Source organism: Melanostigma gelatinosum (assembly GCF_949748355.1).
Source record: "Melanostigma gelatinosum genome assembly, chromosome: 13".
Lineage (NCBI taxonomy): Eukaryota > Metazoa > Chordata > Actinopteri > Perciformes > Zoarcidae > Melanostigma > Melanostigma gelatinosum.
The window spans coordinates 17513372-17533264 of record NC_136646.1 but is presented as its reverse complement, the minus strand read 5'-3'; the positions used below and the strand labels follow the sequence as shown (position 1 = coordinate 17533264).

The 19893-nt window shown below is 43.4% G+C and overlaps 1 protein-coding gene across 1 annotated transcript in view; it reads right to left on the bottom strand.

Moving 5' to 3' along the window:
* cyth3b (cytohesin 3b) overlaps positions 1–19893 on the bottom strand; it is a 29918-nt gene that overhangs the window by 3395 nt on the left and 6630 nt on the right. Inside the window, exons 2-12 of the mRNA XM_079282232.1 lie at positions 9397–9479; positions 8962–9026; positions 7727–7793; positions 7486–7604; positions 6962–7042; positions 5585–5697; positions 4347–4495; positions 3759–3870; positions 1090–1166; positions 357–428; positions 53–207 (exon numbers count right to left, since the gene is read on the bottom strand). Coding sequence (XP_079138358.1) covers positions 53–207; positions 357–428; positions 1090–1166; positions 3759–3870; positions 4347–4495; positions 5585–5697; positions 6962–7042; positions 7486–7604; positions 7727–7793; positions 8962–9026; positions 9397–9479 — 1093 coding nt within the window. The remainder of the gene's footprint in view (positions 1–52; positions 208–356; positions 429–1089; positions 1167–3758; positions 3871–4346; positions 4496–5584; positions 5698–6961; positions 7043–7485; positions 7605–7726; positions 7794–8961; positions 9027–9396; positions 9480–19893) is intronic.

Below are 19893 nucleotides of genomic sequence, written 5' to 3'. Positions count from 1 at the left end.
CTGCAACACTTCAAACTTTCCTTGCATTAAGTGTCCTTGCGAGGAGTCTTACTTGATAGATTTAATCCACTCCTCTTTCTCTTCTGGCGTGGGAGCTGATATCCTGTACACCACATGGTTTCCCTCAACAACACGCCCATCCGCCTCCGTCTTGCAGGCTTTGATCACCTGGCCCTTGTGATTGGGGTTATACAGCTCAAAACAGTTCTGGGGAACAGCGAGAGAGAGAGAGAGAGAGAGAGCAGGGCATCAAGAAATGTACTTACAATGTACACATACAAGAAACACGGTAACGGAGGAGAAAAGATACTTGACGTATGACCTAAGGGTGAGATCTCTAATGAGGCAACACTCACAGGTTTCCTTGGCTCCTCCACCTCCCTGATGCTGAGATTCTCCAGCGGGATGATCCCACGAGGCTCCTTGTCCTGAAGGAGAAATGAGAGGAGGGAGGGAAAACAACTGAGTAAATACTAAGAGAGACTGGTGGCAAAGCAAGATGCAAAGCAAACAAACAAAATATATAAATCAGAAAAGTAGCAAAGAGGCAGGAAGAAGAGAGCGGTGCATTTAAGACACCGACAGAAAGAAAAAGGAACGTAGAGGTGTGAGGTCGGGTAAAGAGGATAAATCCTCTGTGATATGTTTTGCTCGCGTGGAAATCAACCCCTCCTCCCGTCCTCACTGCTCTTTAACGGAGCAGATCATGTGTATGTGTGGAGGAGTCAGACCAGAGGACGGGACATAATGAGGGTGTCCTGAAGGATAATAACAGGCTAGAGAGAGAACAGTGCTGATGCAGCAGCTAGCAGGGACACAGAGGCAATGATAAAGATCTTCACCGACGCACATTTAAACTTATTCATACAGAGAGCGACACGGACAGTCGCTCACACGCGCATTGGATAAAAGCAGTCATGAAGAGAATTTGTTACGGCCCTAAATTCTGAATCTTCCACCGACCTGGATGTGATACCAGCCCGTATTAATGAAGCGTATTTTCATCTGCGGACACGCACAGAAACCAGCAGATGTGCTTGCAAAGAGGCACGTTACTGAGCAAAAACATCATCTTAGTGTGACACTCACTGTGGTGTATTCAAAGTAGTAGAGGCAGTTGTCAGTCAGGATGAACCACCTTCTCTTCCAGGTTTTCACTCGGCCCCCTGACAGGAAGAGGAAGAGGAGACAGGAAGTCACGCAAAGGCCAAAGTGACAGACTGGCTGTCTCCCATTGGGTCAAAGAGCGGGGATGTGACACTCATTCATGAAGCCCACCAACATCCACTCCGTTTTCTTATTCTTCTGTACAACTGTGTAAACATGACACAGGTCTCATGAAATAGTATTGGGTGGATATTTGCTGCTACCTCAGACCTTCAGGCTATGAATCAGGAAAAAAAGACCAAATGATGCATCTTAAATAGTTTCTACATGTTTGTGCATTAGTTTATTGCTGTAATTCAATTTCCTGTGTAAAAAAAGGCTTCTATAAATCACATGATCATGTCATGTGGAAATTAGACACACATTCATACTTAATTACATTGAAAGGTCAGATAGTTTGTCTGATCTAAAGTGGTTTTACATCAATGTATGTGTGTGTATATATATATATATATGTGTGTATATGTTCAACCCTGCACTGAAACTATACGAAATGTTTGTATGCTTCTTTTGTTTTCAGGCTTTTCGAAAATAAATATTTCTCTCCATGTTTCAAGGTAATGCTGCTGTGGGCGGATGTTCAAAATGCAATAACGAGAAAACTCACTTTCTGAAAAATGCAGGCAAGCCAGTTTGAAGAACAATGAGTAGCATGTGATTACCATCAACCACCACTATCTCTCCTCGCGTCCAGCTTTGATAAATGATGACTTACGCAACTGATGAATTATTGCTGACTTTGCTTATTAATTTTTAAAAAAAGGCCACAGGATAAAAGCACATTGGCTCTCAAGAGAGGGGAGCAAACAGCAGTTGATATGAACCTGACGTGGCACCTAAACCAACCCTGAAGGAACACACATGTAGACATGCAAGCGCACACACACACACACACACACACACACACCAACGCCCAGAGCAAACTCACCACCTTACGTGTTAACTTAACAAACTACATCCAAAAGAAGCAAAGAGACGTTAGTTTGAAGGCAGAATCCAGCCTCTGGCAGTGACTGCAGTGTTGGAGGAAATCACCACTTGCTGATACCGAGGAAGCTCTCCTGGTGGGAGACACATGCGCGTTGCGTGCATGCAGGCTATGAGAAAGACATTTAAATGCAAACCTGAGCTCACACACACACACACACACACACACACACACACACACACAAAACATGGATCCTAAGTGAGGAAGACATGAAGAGCACAAGAACTTTCTGATCATTTCCTGCGAGTGTGCTTTGACCTAACATTCCCGATTAGTTCCTCTCAATACTAACATCCCTTACGGTCACAACACTTTCCACTGCAGCGTTTCCTTCCTGTTTTCACATGAGCCTATATGGGCCGCACACAATTATAAAAGCTCCGGGTTTCTTTACATTTCAACAGACTCTGGCTATTGAAATAGCACGGCCAAATTTCCGCTCAGCGAAGAGAGATTTTGCGCAAAAAAAAGAAAAGAAAAAAAAAAGGCATTTATTCCTTCACATCCTCCGGGGTTTATTTTTAGAGCGTTAAATTAGAAATATTACAGCGAGAACTGGTGCGGGGAATGGCTCCAGGGAGGAACAGCACTAGCATGTAATCATGTTAGGTCTGTGAGCCACAATGGGGCTATTTACATTCGCAGCCACTAGTTTGATGAGACTAAAGAGACGTTACACAGAGTGAGAGGAATGTGCAGGTCAGAGCCAGGTGTGTGTGTGAACACAGTAATAAAACTGATCACCTGCAGTGCGTTTGCCCTTTAACCTTTGACAAGCAGTATCCAAGCTATTAAACATTTTATGTTCAATAATAAATCAACCTCTTACGATAAAAAGTGTTGAAAAAAAGGACTTCATGTTAATGTCTGTAATGTGTTGTGAGCTGCTGAGCGATGGAGCGAGGTCCAAATCAAAAACACGTGAAAACAAACAGGAAAAGAATGGTGAAGGAATGTCGTCGAAACAAGACCAAAAACTATTCCCTCATTGAGAAAGCACACAACCACATCCAATCCCTGGCACACAAAGAGAAAACTCAAACTGCAGAGATAATTACAGCGCGTGTTCCTCCCTAAACTGCATTAAGACGACGACAATGCACATAAAAACATGCCTTCACTATTTTTCACACACACTGTAAAATGTTTTCTGGAAGAACCGATTGTGCCCCTGACAATGTGCAGACTTTAGACAACACGTATACCTGCTGTTTCTAGCCTCGTGTGATACATTCAAGAGGAAATAAAACGTACGTGACAATGTTTTAATGATGGGTAGTGATCGGGTTCCAGTAAAACACCAAACCACAACCTGGCTTTACGCGAGTTCAGAACTAAAGCGAGTTTTACGCATCTGGACTTTAGTTTAAACAGCATTGTTCTAACACATTGATGTTAATTCAGGTCAAGTTATGGATATTACACAAAAGTGTGATGATCTGCTCCAGTTCATTGTGTCTAAATGGTGATACCTCACCATCAAGTGAGAGAGCACGAGTGATATTCACCTCACCTCGTGTTCTCACTCGGCAGTGAGAATAAGGCCACACTTGTCGTGAGGGTAATAAACCAAATAAAGTCATCCGGGATGTCTCGCACTAACCTAATTTAAGCAGCCAGCCCTCTCTGTCCGGGTTGAAGAACGTGTGCGTCAGGTCATTCCCATCGTCCTCCGGGATCTTAAAGGGTTCGCTCTTGATGCTGTCGTATAGATTCTGGACGGAGACAGGAAAACAAAAAGAGAGGAACATTATGAAACCGAAACACTTCCAGACACCTTCTGTCTCAAAACATTCAACCCAGCTTTCAGATTAACGGTGCGTTAAAGAAGATATTGACAGGTTCTATTTTAGAGTCGGAAGGTGAGAGACAATGATTCATTCCTCTTTGACTCTGGGAGCTTTAACAAAGTGTCTTTTTCTACTTAAAAGAAGCCACGGGTGCTGCGGTGAAGACGTCAGCCGACACACTATGTGGGTAGATGAACTTGCTTTTATGTGTTTTTCTCTGAGAGATTGTGAAAGATCATGAGCATCAGTGTCTGGAGAGAAGATCTAATTCCGCTGAGCTGCAACATCTCAATTAGTGAAGCGTGACTCTCTGCTTTGCGATATAGGTTTTCTTTTCCTGCGCACAACCACACTGGATACATTTGTCATACCTAACGAACTAATAAAGCCACAGCTCTCACCCTGAGTAGCTCCTCCGGGAGGTCTCCTCCCTCGTTGATCCCTCTGTTCATGGAGATGAAGCGCTCGACGGGGGGCTTGTCTCTGACGTTGGGATTGTGCAGGCTTGTGTTCAGCATAATGATGGCAAACGACAGGACATAGCAGGTGTCTGAGGAGGTAATTATACAAAGCGTGTCACTGGGAGACATAAGATACAGCACAAAGCCCCCGACTCTGTGTGTGTGTTAGCACACGTTTTCTTGCTTGGAGTTCATGGATTAGTGTGAAAATTATTTAAATGTTTGATCTTTTGTTACTCGGTCTATCTTAAATGAGTGATCTCATATCATAACGACTATATTGAGAACATATTTTCATTGAAACGTGAAACCAAAAAGGTGCATCAGTGAGCGTTACAGTGGAGTTATAATAATGGCATTGAGACGACAGCACAAACGATTCGTGATAAATAAGACAGAAATCCATCAATAGATTTTCTCATCACAAAAATATATGTCTGTCTAATAAAAAGGGGAGTTTAATCAACAAAGAGCACCATATTCTGGGCTGGTGGAGCCATCCAACGCCGCATACAAACCCCACCGCTCCTGTGAGTCCACATCATAACTCCTGCTGACCTCCACCTCATCCATCCACACACTAACCGCCCCAGTCAACATGCCCCGCACTGTAATTTACGACCCTGAGCGCACCGGTCCTGAGAGATGACCAATAACTAAGTCTGGGTGTGTCACCACTGCACCACATCAATCTTCACGACCCGAGCCGTCACCTGCGTCCTCTCCGACACTCGCTCGGTTAACACAGGAGGAGCAGACGTAGTGCGAGGGGCCCCGAGATGGAGCTAATGACCACCATTGACCCGTGATCGATTTAATTAATCATCACTGCTGGAGACACAAACAGCGATCACACTGAGAATAGTGAGGAAGTTGAAAACGGATGAGTAAACAGACTGTTGGTCCGTTTATGATTCTCTGAAAGCAGATATCTATGTAGTCGGAAAGTGCTCATATATTCCAGTGTTTTAGAAAACATCTCCAGGCTTGTGGTCACATTTCAAAGATTTATGCAGCCCGAACAGGTCCAGATGTCTACTAGGGGAAGACAGACGGTCAGAAACATTGATCGGAGGCTGAGGTGGTCTGGCTGGCCCATATTATCTGCCCTGGACTGTCTCGTTGAGTCTGACTCATATGTCTGCTGCAGTGTGTGTGTGTGTGTGTGTGTGAGGTACCTGTGGACTGAAAGACTCCAGGATTGCATTGGCAGTACCTGGAGGCGAACGCCTCCATCATACGATCAATCTTCTGGGCTTCGCCAGGAAGTCTGAAGCTCCACAGAAACTGCCTACAACAGCAGGAACAGAGAGAGAGAAAATGTAATGACAGATCATGAAATATTGATGCCAATGTCTATTACAGTTTGAGGATATTCACTGTAAATTACAAACCCAACTACATTACGAACATTAGGAAGTCTAAAAGATCATGAATTAAGACTCAATGATTTGGCTAAAACATAAACTCTCTTTACTCACTCCTAAACAAGACGCTGTGCTCAGAGTTATCGTAATAGCATTCACATCAACATCAAAGTCATGATTAGTGGCATGATTAGTGGATTACTGACGATAAATGATACAGAAGTGCCTTAAAAACGAAACAAACATGGATGTCTAAATCAGCCAAAGTCTGTCATGAATGTAAAACCCAAAATGAATTGATAGAGTGTTCAGTTAACATTCAAGTTGATACTAAATTGGAAAACTTTTCGGAAAAGTTGAAAATATCCCGTGTGCTTAATAATACAGAAGAAAAACAAACAAACATGGATGTCTCACATCAGCCATCACTCGAGGTGATTTAATTGAATCGATAGTGTTGAAACCTTTCTACACCCACACAGGTGTTTTCAGTTCATCTGTCTGATGAGACATCGTCACAGGACTGTGTGGGCGTGGATAGACTAATTGAGTGACATCTTCCCTGAGTCTCCTGTTAGCTGTTGAGCATGTTAGGACGGGACGAAGTACACCTCGATCATTCTCATTGGTAGACGATCAGCCAGAATAACTGAAAACACCTGAGTGGGTGTTCAGAGGCTTTCAGATTTAAGTTGCGAAGATGAGAATATCCCCTGTGACGACCGAATGGTGTGAAAGAAACGGCATCATCCCATTCATTTTTAATGAGACAATGCGGTGATGCAGTGGGGTTGCCAATGCTGAGGCCTTCAGCAAAATAAACTACAGGCTCATCTGCAAAGAAGTTGAACCTGGCTAAACGTTTGCTGTAACAAAGCCTCATCTGTCTAATGATAGGAGGTATCCAATCAGCCAATTCAAAAAAACACATGCTAGCATACATTCCCGGTATATTATTTGGGGCATTCATGACATAACTCTACTGTTTACCTCGTGCGATGTCCGATACAGGAATAACATTTGTAGTAAAATCTTCATAGTATTAAAAACTACGATGCAATTTGTCTTCAAACTGATGAATGTATCACTCAAACAGGACCTGGATCACATTTCACCTGCAGGAAGACACCCACGCCAACCCTGATCCTTGCTTTTCTTTCCCGCAGTGCTGTTTGGTCGTTCACTCACCTCAAGGCTTGTACGAGGTTGAGGTCTGCAAACTCATGAAGCTCCACGAAGGCCTGAAGGACCTTGATGTTAAAGTCATCCCTGGAGGAGAGGAAGGTCACATGTCACACATGTTTAACTGTTCAATTCCATTCAAACAGAATCAGAAACAAAACAACAGACGCCAGACTGTTAATACGTTAATACATTCGTCTTGTGGGGTCACGGTGAAAAGTAAATGCTGTCATGTCACAGCACCGATGTTTCTCAAAGAGAAAGCCACAGTGCATGCAGGCAGCATGAAACCCCTCTTGTTATGACGCTCCTATCCCCATTGATTTCCCTTCGATAAGAACCACATGTCCGCTGAGTTATTTATTTTACTGGCACCGTCTCCCGTCGCCGCTCTGCTCCATAAATCCAGACCACCAATTTCCTGGGGCTTTATGCCATCGTCTGAGCACATGCAGTGCAGATCTGACGGAGAGATGGGGACAGGAAAAAGAAAGGTGGAGGAAAAACAGAGGGAAAACTGAAGAGCTCACCGTTCCCCTAAGTAGTCCCCTATGACCGTTTTGTTGAGCCCTTCTCCTTTGTAGAGGAACTGTGAGATGTCCTCTGGGGTGTGCTGGAGAAGATCGTTCTCCAGAAGAAACTGGATCCCCTGTTTCGAAAAAAAAAAAGAGTGCACACTTACACTTCAGTTACCTCTTTTGGTCTGTTTTAACAGACCTGATGGGACATTGTTATTGATTCTCACATAGTCAGTTTAGGGCAAGGCCTGACCTTTTTAGGGTCCATGTTGAACTTCTTCCTCCCCATGGCGATCTGTTTGTTTCTTTGCGTGGTTTTGCTGAATTACAAAACACACAAAAACATCATGTGACAGTTAAGAATGTGTTGTTGTCCACATGCAGCTGCGGTTCGTCCAGTTTCTTTATTTACTTCTCTGTCAACTGAAGACTGAGTGGATCTAACCTGAGAACATGAAATTGGTTAAACCGTGGCTGCATGTGACTCATCATCTGCACTTGTGCATGAACTGATCAACCCATCCTGCAGCCATTTGGATGTCACTTTTCTCCAAAAACACATTTTACACGTGCACCACAGGGAAATCTCAACCTGTGTGTGTCTGTGCATGTTCCCTGTGTGCCCAAAATAGCCCGAGCCCCTTTGCCAGCTGCACCTGAGACACACAACCTCGCTCCACCTCATCTACCAATCAAATGAAAGCCTCTGAATGCAGACTGTTTGGCTAATGTTTAGTCAAGGGACTGTCCCGCTTCACTCCTCAAACACAGGGGATTAACACACACACACACACACACACACACACACACACACGCACACACACCGACAGGTGTGAGGCTCACAGCGGAAGCGACAACATGGCTCAATGGCTTTGAAGAGCAGATTTGGCAAAAAGAAAGAATGAGTCCTGTAACGATCAGTCAATGAATCAATAAGTCAACAAAGAGAAAATAAATCCACAACAGTTCTGATAATTGATTAATCAATTAAGTCGAGCAAACATGCCAAACATGTTGGTTCCAGCTCATCAAATACGAGGTGGGCTCATTTTTTGACGGGGGGGGGGGGGGGTTGCTAGTTGGACAAAATGATGATCCGAGGACTTCACAATTGGCAATGTGAAGTGGTGATGGCTGTTTTACAATATTTTCAAAAATTTGACAGACTATCAATTTAGAGCTGCAACGATTGGTTGATTAGTCGAACTTCAAAAGCAAAAATGCAAAAACATTTGCTGGTACCAGCTTCCTAAATGCTCTGCTTTACCTGATTTGATATATTATATTTAACATATTTGGTTGTTGGAGTATTTCTTGGACACAAGGTTCTTGGGCTCTGGGAAACTGTGATCGGCAGTTTTCTGACATGTTACAGACAAAACCACGAATCGATTAATCAAGAAAACAATGGACGGATTAATCAACAGTCAAAACATCCGTTAGTTGCATCCCTTAAATAATTCATCAATTGGTTAAAAAAAAACTCACCTCTCCCCCACACAGGTTAGCTGCTCAATCTCAGTCATTACCTCTGCGATCTCAAACTTCAGCCGCTGCAGAGAAGAACACAGCAAAACGACTCTTATAAGTTTCCTTATTGTTAGCGATGGGTGATATGGTTCAAATCAATATCACACGACCGTCACAGGATCATTGTAAGACGGCATTTCTGCCTTTATTTGACAGTGGACAGATTGGAGGCGTCAGGAGACGCTCGATACTTTTGATATTTGGACAAAATCACAAAAAGTAATGTTCAATGTGAATATGTAACTTTGATCAGCATCACATCACATGAGCCTTCAGACACGTAAAACACTTCGATAACTCATTTTACAACAGCATCCTATTGCCCATCCCCACTTACGGGAACTTTCTGCTGCTGGAGCAAATAAAAAACACAATTCTTGCTTCAATACTCACTTCAATATCATCCAGAAGCTCCTTTTTCCTGCGCCGTATATTGGACAGCTCATCTCTTTCCTCCAAAGACAGGTCCTCAGGTACTGGAAAATACAGAGAGAAGGGGAATGAAAGAGTGTGAGCAAGAGAGGGAGGGCGGGACAGGGTTATGAGGATGGATTCATTTAATTCACCTTCCCACCAGCCAGTCAGAGTCACCGGGATTATTAAACCTGGCAGTGTTCAATGGATCCATACCAAAGACATTATCATGACTTAAATAAATACACGAACAGACAGGAGCTCAAACACTCAGACATCTGTTTGTAAAAGGTGAACTCAGTACATTCCTTCATTTTCCCCTCATGATTTTACAATTTAGATCTTTGCTCAGAGTGTATTTTGTCCCATGGAAAGTTTATTATCTGCTCATCAAATCAGAAAACACACCAGTAAAAAAAGAAAGCAATATAATGTATACATGAATATGATATGTATGTGTGTACATGTCTATATAGCCATTGTAGCCATTTTGTCCTTCTTTGTATCTCATGTTTGTTTCCCACTTTTAAAACATCACTTCTTTACAGTATATACAGAGTTATGCACTTAAAATACACAGCAGGTGTTAGATGTAGATTACACAAAAGCCACATGTGAGAAAAAACTCGAGAATTTTCTTCCAAACCATATTAAAACCACAGAAACTTCCCCACTTCCATCAATTACATTCTGTGTGTTTGACACACACACACACACACACACGGCAAGGCCCGCCCTCTCGAATATTGGCTTTCTGATAGTCGACTGTCGTCGGGCCCTCATTTGGGGTAATGAGCACTGCAGAGAGAGGACCTCCCCCTCTCTCCTCCAACACATCAGAAAACAGCAATCCATTTGAGAGCGAGCTGACAGGAAGTAGGTCACTTTCACATGGAGCTCTACCAGATTGTGCTTCTCCGACGCCGTTTCTCCCACACATCCACCCCCCCCCCCCATCCCTCCCTCCCTCTATGCCCGCCTCCACCCCAGCGCTTGAAGTGGGGGTGAGAGTAGATTCAAATCCCCAAACTGAATCATACCGCTAAGCAGCTTTGCAATTCAGACGTTTTACCCCTCGTTGTTTCCCCTCGGACTGTAAATAATGGAAAAAGAAAAGTAAAGTTATTTCCTCTCCTCTTTATTTATCTGCTGCATCTCTCTCTCTCACACACTCGTTAAATCCTCTCCTCAGTCTTGCTCTGTAAAACAAAGTAACAGAGGCAGCGCGGACTATTAGGTTGTTACGTTCGGAGGGCTTGGAGCGCATGTTATCACAAACGAGCAGCCAAGAGAGCAGGGATCCAGATGGCTGTGTGATCATTCCTCTTTCACACACGATGCTCACACCGTATCTACCAACGTCTGCACGATGAAACAGAACGAGGCAGGCTGAGAAGCTCATTTTAAACAGATACTAATGGGGTATAAATACCATGTCTACCAAGCATTGTGCAGTTGATTGATGACTCGCATTTAATTTGTCAAGATACTAAAAAAAAAGGTTATTTTACTGGCTGGACTGCAATGGCGAAAAGTCGAATGTGGTAAAAGCGTAGATTGTAAACGGCAGCAGAAGTGGGAGAGAGGTTGTTGGGACTGTGTGGGTGGATGAATTGGACGCCTGCAATGGGTTGTTTTCCCTTCATGTTTTTCTTCTTTCTGTTATTTATTTTAAATATCTTTCTCCTTACTGTGTTCAGATGGAACGCTAAGTACCAGAACCAGACGGGAACCTACGCCAAAAGTTGTTTCCATTTTTGTCTGAACACACCTTTACTTTGCATTAATGTACAAAAAAAATAAAGGTTTATTCTGACCTTAGAGACAGAAGTTGACAAAACAATTTCCCTACAAGGTCCATTTTGTTTTCGGAGCGTTCGATGACACCACATGACCCTCCTCATCATTTTACACACATCTGTCAAACATTATGACATTTTTGTGACTGTCTGGGAGACTTAACACTTCACAAGAATTCATTTCCATTGGTTTCTCCTTGTCCATGCAACATGAGTTTGTAAGGGGCCCAATGAAGGGTCTTCGGGGCTAAAAAAGAAGTGAAAAGTTGCAAAACATCTGCGTGTGAAGGAAACGAAGACACAAAAGGATGCTCTCAACGCCAAACAGGAAAGAAAGAGAAAGACTCAAGAGAGATGTACGAACAGATCCCAGACATCATCACACTCTCTGCCTGCTTGGCTTCAGTTAAACAGCCTCATAAAGCAGTAATTGTGGAGCAAAGAGACCCTGCAGGCAACATACGTCTGTAATGCGCAAAAACAACTCCTCCATCCCTCCTGCTCTGGCTGAAAGAGCTCGTCTGGACCGGAGAATGGGACAGATTGTTTGAGGAGGCCGAATTTGTTTTGGGCAACAATCCCCCTCCCACCCCCGCCGTGTGTGCAGAGTATTCTGATATCATTGTGAGGACATCTACCGCTGTACAACCGAGACCGGACATCTGGTGAATGATGCATGAAAGTCTAGAAATGAGCGTGTTTTTTTGCGAGTGGATTCTCATAGAGAGCAGCGCTCCCCAGTAAAAAATAAATCCATATTAGGTTATATACAAACCCTTCATGCTTAACCCCCGGCACGGCCACATAGATTACCACTCAGCCCTTTTCATATTATGACTCAGGGGTCCGCTGTTCCAGCAACAATCAATACATAATCATAATAGTTCAAACTTGCATGCTTAGCCTTTTACCCCCTTCGTCACTCTTAAAGCATGCACCAATGAGTAACTGCCACTGCGCTCAGGTTTTCTGGTCCAGATTTCTTGAAAGGAAAGGTCATTGGGTTTGAAACTTCCTCTGTTCAATGCAACATTCCCTTTTAGCTCGCTTGTCTTGGTCAACCGTAAGCAGCCGGGTCAACACCTTCTCGGGGAGTTAGGGAAAAGGGTCACGTGCTAAGTTCAGCCGGGGTCAACGTGCCGCAGCGCGGACACGGTAGCATTTAACGACCGTATGCTATTTAGAGAGTTTATCATCCAAGTGAGCAGAATGTAATTGAGTATGGACACGGACTATGTAATGATGGTGACAGCCTCAGTAGTTCATTAGTTAGTGCCGGAGCCATGATGTGTAGTCGTGCTGATGCGTAAGTCATATTTAAAGATTCTTCTCAGGGGATCCGTTTTCAAATATCGCAGAGAGTAATCGAACATGGAGGAAGCCGTCAGATATAAAGCTGCAGTTGACAAAGCGGCAAACCTTCAAACGGGTCATCAAGGTACACAACTCCTTTTAATGTGCAGCATGAGATCGGATTGTAGTTGCTCACAGCATGAGGGAAAGAAATGCAAATGATTGACTTTTTAAAAGAATAGTTACAGGTCGCAGAAAAAGTCAACTCAACGGGTCAACGTGCGGACGATCCCAGTTTTGTTCATCAAGCTTTCTGGGTGTGAATTCACCATTCATATCTGTACAAGCAATTCGTTTGGAATTCAAATTATTTAAAGACAAAGTTCTTCATAGATCTAGCCACTGAATTTTGCTCTCACATTACAATAGATTGATGCATTTAAATTGAAAATGTCCACGACTTACTTAATATTGCAATGTTGCAGGAACCACAATCGCAAAGTTAGAAATGTTCATGAAGTCGGGAAACTTGATCAAATCCCTCTTTGTGTGTCTTTAAGTGTTCAGGTTTCAGTTGGTGTATCAGCTCCGTCTCACGATTCCATTAAAACTGTAACTGCTGCTCTAGACGGTCACAGGGGTCATAAAAAAAAAAAGGAAAACATGCAATCACATGCAAATTATTCTATCCACCGATAACAGAAGCGACGTTTCAGCTCAATGATGTTCTTTGTCAACTGTAAAACTACTCAGGCTCTTGAATAATACATTACTTCCCCGTTCAATCCACAGTCCAGATAGGAAGGCCTCGGTCCTGGTGCAGTTCACCGTCTAAAGCTTCTGGACGTACCGGAGAGATTGGGATCGGATTCACGTGACGGACGGGCCTTTATTGGCAGATGGCAAAGTCGAACGACGAAACGCCTTTGACAGTCGAGCCTTTCCAATATCCTTGGCATCGAGGTCAGTGGAGAGGTTGCTTCTGCATACTGATACCCCTGCCTTGGTTATGTTCGCTGAATAGTCAACTTGGAGAAACTACGTCAACATGGGTGCATCAACGAGAGAAAAAGAAGAATATGGACCTGCAGATGGCTGTGAAAGTCTCAGTCAAGGCTGCAGCAGCCACAACATGTGGAATACCACTCTGTTCTGCCCAATTACCAGATCGTTTAATTCAGGATCTGTTGTTAATAAGATAAAGATGACAAAACCACCAGAAGTCTTTACACCAATCGAACTACAGTCAAACTAACTTTGCGCCACTTAGCTAAAAACTTCACGCAACTAAACCCGTATTGTCCTGCAGAGAGTGCCAACCCCTGCCAAAGTGAATTGTTTACACATCACCAGGCTTGATGTGTAACAATGGAGGGGACGTCTGCTGCGATTAGCACCACTGGGCCGGTCGTCCCGTAACGACGACAACGGCGTAAACACGAGGAGGGCAGAGGCCGTTCCCACCGCAGGCTAATTAGAGAGCACTTACACGAGTTCACAACACTAGAATGTGGCTGTGGTTGCTGCACGTGTGTGTGCAACCCAGCTGAGTTGAGGGTGATGTAAGAAAGCTGGGGCGAGTGCTTCAGAGTCGGTGAAACTGAGACAGCTCAACACGACCGCTTTCACAAGGTAAAGACGTATTTATCTCCTGAACAAAATGCACACCACATCGCCTTTTCCCCTCTCCAGTTCCCATGATGACTGACATGCCATCAGCCGGGGTGTCTGTGCCCGTATGGAGGTCAGTACTGGAAGTGTCAGTACTGCGTCTGAACCGCTGGAAGAGCTTTTAGCAGCTTGTTTCGCGCCGGTGTGCCCGTGAGATTGTGGCTGGTAGGTGTGTGGTAATTGTTTTACCCTCTCGGCGTTACTCCTACTCACAGCTCTCAAGCATGCGGAAACACACGGGAACACACACACACACACACACACACACACACACACTTTGACAGTAGAGGTATGGAAATAGCAGACATTCCTCCTATTGCAACCCACCAGTCTGGTCCATCCAGCTCTCTATTCACCTCCTCTAGTCTCATCCCTTCTTTTTATCCAATTCTCTGCATTTTTTTCCAACTGCTCTGCTTCAACTCAAAAGGCCGATCTTTGCTTCATAAAGGCCTCTGGGTATTACAATGATGATGATGATGATGGTGATGATGAGGTCTTGGCCTGCATTTCACATCAGATCAGCAGCGCTGAGGGTGCAACAGCTGAGTGCACTCGTTTTAAATACAATCCACTCACCTTAAGAGCATCAGCTACAACTGTTATGAGGCCAGCAGACTAGCAGCCACATGGTGCTGAGGTTACTGGTCACTGTTCGGAGGTTTCATCGTCATTCTCATTGTTGCAAACATTTGCAATGATGATGCAATCATCATTGCAATCCGTGCTTGTGCCCATTAGGACTCAATTGTCCACAGTGCATCAAATGACATGTGCATGGAGTACAACTAAGAGATTTAAAGAAAAATAAAGTGTTTTTCTGCTCCAACAACAAATGAACACAGATCTCGTCCATCATAGTCACTATCCTCCAAGAAGTTCTTCCTTCACATTCAGGAAGACTGACAACTTTGGGCAAGTTTCCCATTTGCCTCATGATGATAATATTGATTTCACACACACACAAAGTTATGATTTACGTCTTTCTTTCATCCGTAAATCAAATGTCCACAACAGCACATTTCAGTTATCTCCTTTTTTTTTTTTTTCAGACCAGCTATTTATCTTTCACCGAGGTCAGGTGACATGTACTGCTCCACTGTTGTAATTAAGAGAGGTAGTAAAGAGCTGCTCTGTGAGGCATGAACACAAACTACAGCTGAGGCTGATGGGAATGCGATTCGTTTTTTCCGCTATTTGTGTCAAAACTGCTGAACTGCTGGTGGCGCTTAAGGAAGTCAGAGAACCACCACTAAGCGTCATCTTCTGGGAACAAAGTATAACTCTTCCACATCTCATGTGTTCGACAGACCGACATTTAGCATCGCTAAAAACAAAACAAAAAGGTTGAAAAGTTTCCACCATCATCTGCAGAAATAAAGACGACTTGTCCCACGATGTCTCTTTCAGGAGGACTCAAGCTGCAGCGTCTTTCAGCCTCGTAAACACGAGTGAGAACTCTGCAGCAGCAGCTTGTTGTCAGCTCTCGTCTTAGAAGAGACATCCGCAACATTCCCTTTATGAAAATTAGATTACAACGAAAACATCAGCGGTTACATCAAACACAACACGGCCGTTCGATTCTTCAAAGCCTCAAACTCCCCATAACACGATGCCTTGAAGTGAGACAGTCTCGTCACAGAACCCACTCGTCTCAGCCACTTATTCATCAACGAGCACATGCGTTTGCCAAATTTCACTCTGAAAGAAACGCTTCCTCTTCCCTTTGGATTTAAAAAAAAAAAAAAACTGCTTCCGATTGGTTTATTTGTCACGATCCTCAGACGAATCAGTTGAGTGGTTTTGACAGCAGGATCCCTTGTTCTTCATCTTTGCTCAATTACGAGATTGACTGCGAGTCCTTCATTAGGACCGTTGATCACGCGTCCTCTCCTCTACAGCAAAGTAGTGATGTAATGGGGAAAAATGTGTTTTAGAATGATATTAAGTTTTAAAGATATAAGTCAGACATATGACAAATGACATAGCAGTTTTTGCATGCCTTGTGTGCTTGGCAAGTTTCACCCGAGGACCAAAGGTGAATATCCTAGCATGAACGAGATAAAAGAATAGATCCCTCTGTTTGGATTGATCAAGTCAGCAAGGCACTCAAGTCTTGTTTGCTTTTGCTTACAAAACAGCTGAAAGGCTGAAAATCCTGATTTCATGTTTGAATGTCTTCCAGCGTCATCAGACCTTTGAGTTCTTGAAAACAATACGTGTCTTGTTGGCATGTCCTGGCTGACATCAGACCTTTGAGTTCTTCAAAATACCCGTTTTCTATTGGATGATTTACCTCGGTGAAGGGGGTTTTTTCCAAGGATAAAAGATGTGTTTTTCTGTGACTTAGTTGACGGCCTCCCTACTGCTACTGAGATACGTGGCAGTGGAGACGCTCTCCTATTTGTAAATATTAAAAGATGAACAACGTTGATTTCTCTCAAGACTCTGTTCATTGACATCGATTGAAAAACTCGAACTCTTCTTCCGATGGATCATATAAATTTTCCACCACAATTACTTTTACGAAATGCATATTTTTGCACACAGTTTTGCGTGTTTTGCAACTGATAAACGATCTGCCCATCAGCCACGGAGACCTTTTCTTATCTCACATCCTGCTCGGTCTTTTTTTCTTATCTATAAAAGCAAAGACTTTTTTTTGACCGCCTGTCATTTGATCAAAACACAATCTGTTGGTTGACAGCGATCGTAAAGATATGTTCGACATTAATCTTAATGCGTGCTTGTTTTGTCTCTCGATCTTGTTGAACATAATGCTCTTTATAGCCTCATACTCTATATTTATAGATTTCTTAATTGACCAGCTGTTAGACAACACTACACCTTCATGTGTCAGGCCTAACTAAGCTGTTGTTTCAGATATGTTGACAGTAATACTAACTCCATTTTATTTAAATTCACGTCTCCCTCTACCAGCATTCTGCAAAAAAAAGCTTTTGTACTTTTACTCTTGTAAAGTTTTGAATGCAGGACTTTTACTTGTAGCAGAGTATTTCTACACTGTGGTATTTCATTTGTACCAGTGTAAGATCAGAGTGCTTCTTCCACCGCTGGTAGTTTGAATTGTAGCCTCTCATTTTAAACCGATGGATTCTGAGTTGTGAGGTTGTATTCTCTCGTCCGGACGTACAAGTCCTCAAGAAACTCTCAGCGCGGCTTCAACAAGGGCCGCTCAGTCCTGCGACTCACTCAGGAAACAACTGTAGTGTCTCACCTGACGACAGTCTGATACGGAGGCCCCGAGCAGACAAGCGGAGGTTGCAGACAGAGAAAGAAACATGACGGAGGAGGCAGCAGCACAGGCTGTTTATGTTGGGTTCAGGCCTTAAATGTGGGAAAGAGTACAGCAAAGATACACCATAGACGGAGAGAAGAGAGAGAGAGAGGACGGCGGAAAGATGAGGAGACAATCCAGCTGCCAAATAGGATCCACGTCTGCTTTTGTTATTCAGAGACAGCAGGAAGGAGAGGAGGCGGAGGCGGAGTGAGAGAGAGTTCATAATGGAGTTAAAACCTGAGCCAGGATTTCTTTATCACGCAAAATATGTTGGCGATTCGGGTCAAACCATCGCTCTTTCCCAGGTTCTGCGTAAAGAGGTTTTCCAGATCCTCTGCACTCAGGAGCGTTTTTTTCCCCGCTTCAGCCTCTTATCTTAAATCTCACAAGTTGAGCACAGCCGAGAAGTAAACATCATCTGCAATCCTTGCATCATCTCCGCAGAGGAGCAGAGACTTTTCTTTTTCCCCACATAAGTAGATAAAAGCCAGATAAAAAAACACCAGGGATGACGAGCTTGTTGGCGAAGGCTTTGTGGTAGGGCTGGGCGATAAATCGATTTAATCGATTAATTCGAATGTGTGCTTTAAGGCGATGTGTTTTATTGAAAATCGAGAAAATCGCCCCCACCCCTTTTTCCCGTAGTAGAGTGCGCGCGCATTGTTTACAAACTAAAACAATGGCGGCCAGCAGCTTCACTGCTGCCGCCGCCACCTCACAAAAACAACCCAGCATTTTGGAGACATTCACCAACTGTACTCCGCATGAGAAGAAGAGTGCCCGGTGGAAAGCCATCACGGATGCAGTCGCGATGTATATCGCAAAAGATATGGTGCCCATATACACCGTGGAAAAGCCGGGGTTTATTCACCGTCTCAAAGCTTTGGACCCCAGGTACGTGCTACCAAGCCGTAAACATTTTTCTGACGTTGCCTTGCCTCGGCTGTACAATAGTACACGCCAAAGGATCTCTGCGGAGCTGGAGGGGATGTCATTCTACTCCGCAACAACTGACCTGTGGTCCAGCAGGTTGACCCAGACACCGATCCACTTGACTGGTGGAAGCGTCACCAACTTAACTTTCCAAGGCTAAGTACTTTAGCAAAGAAATACCTCTCTGTGCCAGCTACAAGTGCCCCCTCTGAGAGGCTTTTCAGTGTGTGGGGGGGGGCATTGTTACATGCCACCGTGCATGCCTGAAGCCAGAGGTAGTAGACAGGCTTGTCTTCCTGGCAAAAAATATTTAGAAAAAACATGCACTACTGTTTAATACTGTTGGTTATGTTGTGAATGCACTTGATTTTGTTTACATGCACTTATTTACTGTGCAAAATATGTTATGTTGATGTTAGATCAGATGTTGCACTTTTGAAAATGTGAATGTTAAAGGGTCATATACATTTTATTTCATGCTGTGTTTGTATCAGTGTATTCAGTTAGAAAAGCTTACTGTAAAAAGTTACATTTGCACAGTTGTTTACAATGGAAGGCTACTATTTAATGCCATTTAATGTTATGTTTAATTTAATTTTATATTTAAATGATTCAGGCAAACAAAAGAGTGACCAAATACTTTTTGTATACTACAGGCACCTTTCTACAATGTTCAGGTTTTGTTTGCACTTTATTTTTATCAACCTACTTGGGAAAATCATCACAAAATAAAAGAAAAAATTGTTTTCAACAGCTTCTGTCATCTGCAAAAAATTTTGGGGGAAAAAAATCGATTTAAATCGTGAATCGGATTTTTTGTAAAAAAATCGGAGATTTTTTTTTTAGGCCATATCGCCCAGCCCTACTTTGTGGTATAAATAGTCAAATTCATTCAACCCCTGTCTCATAAAAAATAAGTACTGCAGTTGCGGGGAAGTGTTCAGGGTGGATGGGGACATGACGACACTACTTTAGGAGCAACGGAAGTCAGCCGGCGGCTGATGTGTTGATGAAAACATGAACGACACAATGCGTCGATACTCAGTCAATGCCCAAGTATTTTACAATGTGCTTTAACTTGCTTGAGACCAATATGGCATGGGTCATAAATCAGCGGTATAATGCAATGTCAGCCCCCTCCTTAAAGCAGCTACAATCAATGTTTTCATAATGATAACGTATCGGATGACCGTTTGAACAATGTGCTAAAGGGGGCTCTCATAATGATAACGTTCTAAAAGTAGATGGAAATACTGCTTTTATTAAAATAATCATTCATAATTAGTGTGAAAGATGAGCAAACATCTAAAAACGTTCTCGTTACTGCACGCTTTCTTGCCCGTTTTTGAATTACTTTGTGGCTTTCGGAGATCCCTATTTTTGGGGGGTGGGAGGCTACTGCAAACATGCACATGCATACAAAAACACACCAGAAAGACAACGTACGGGGCATCGGGAAACAACAGCATTATGTTTATT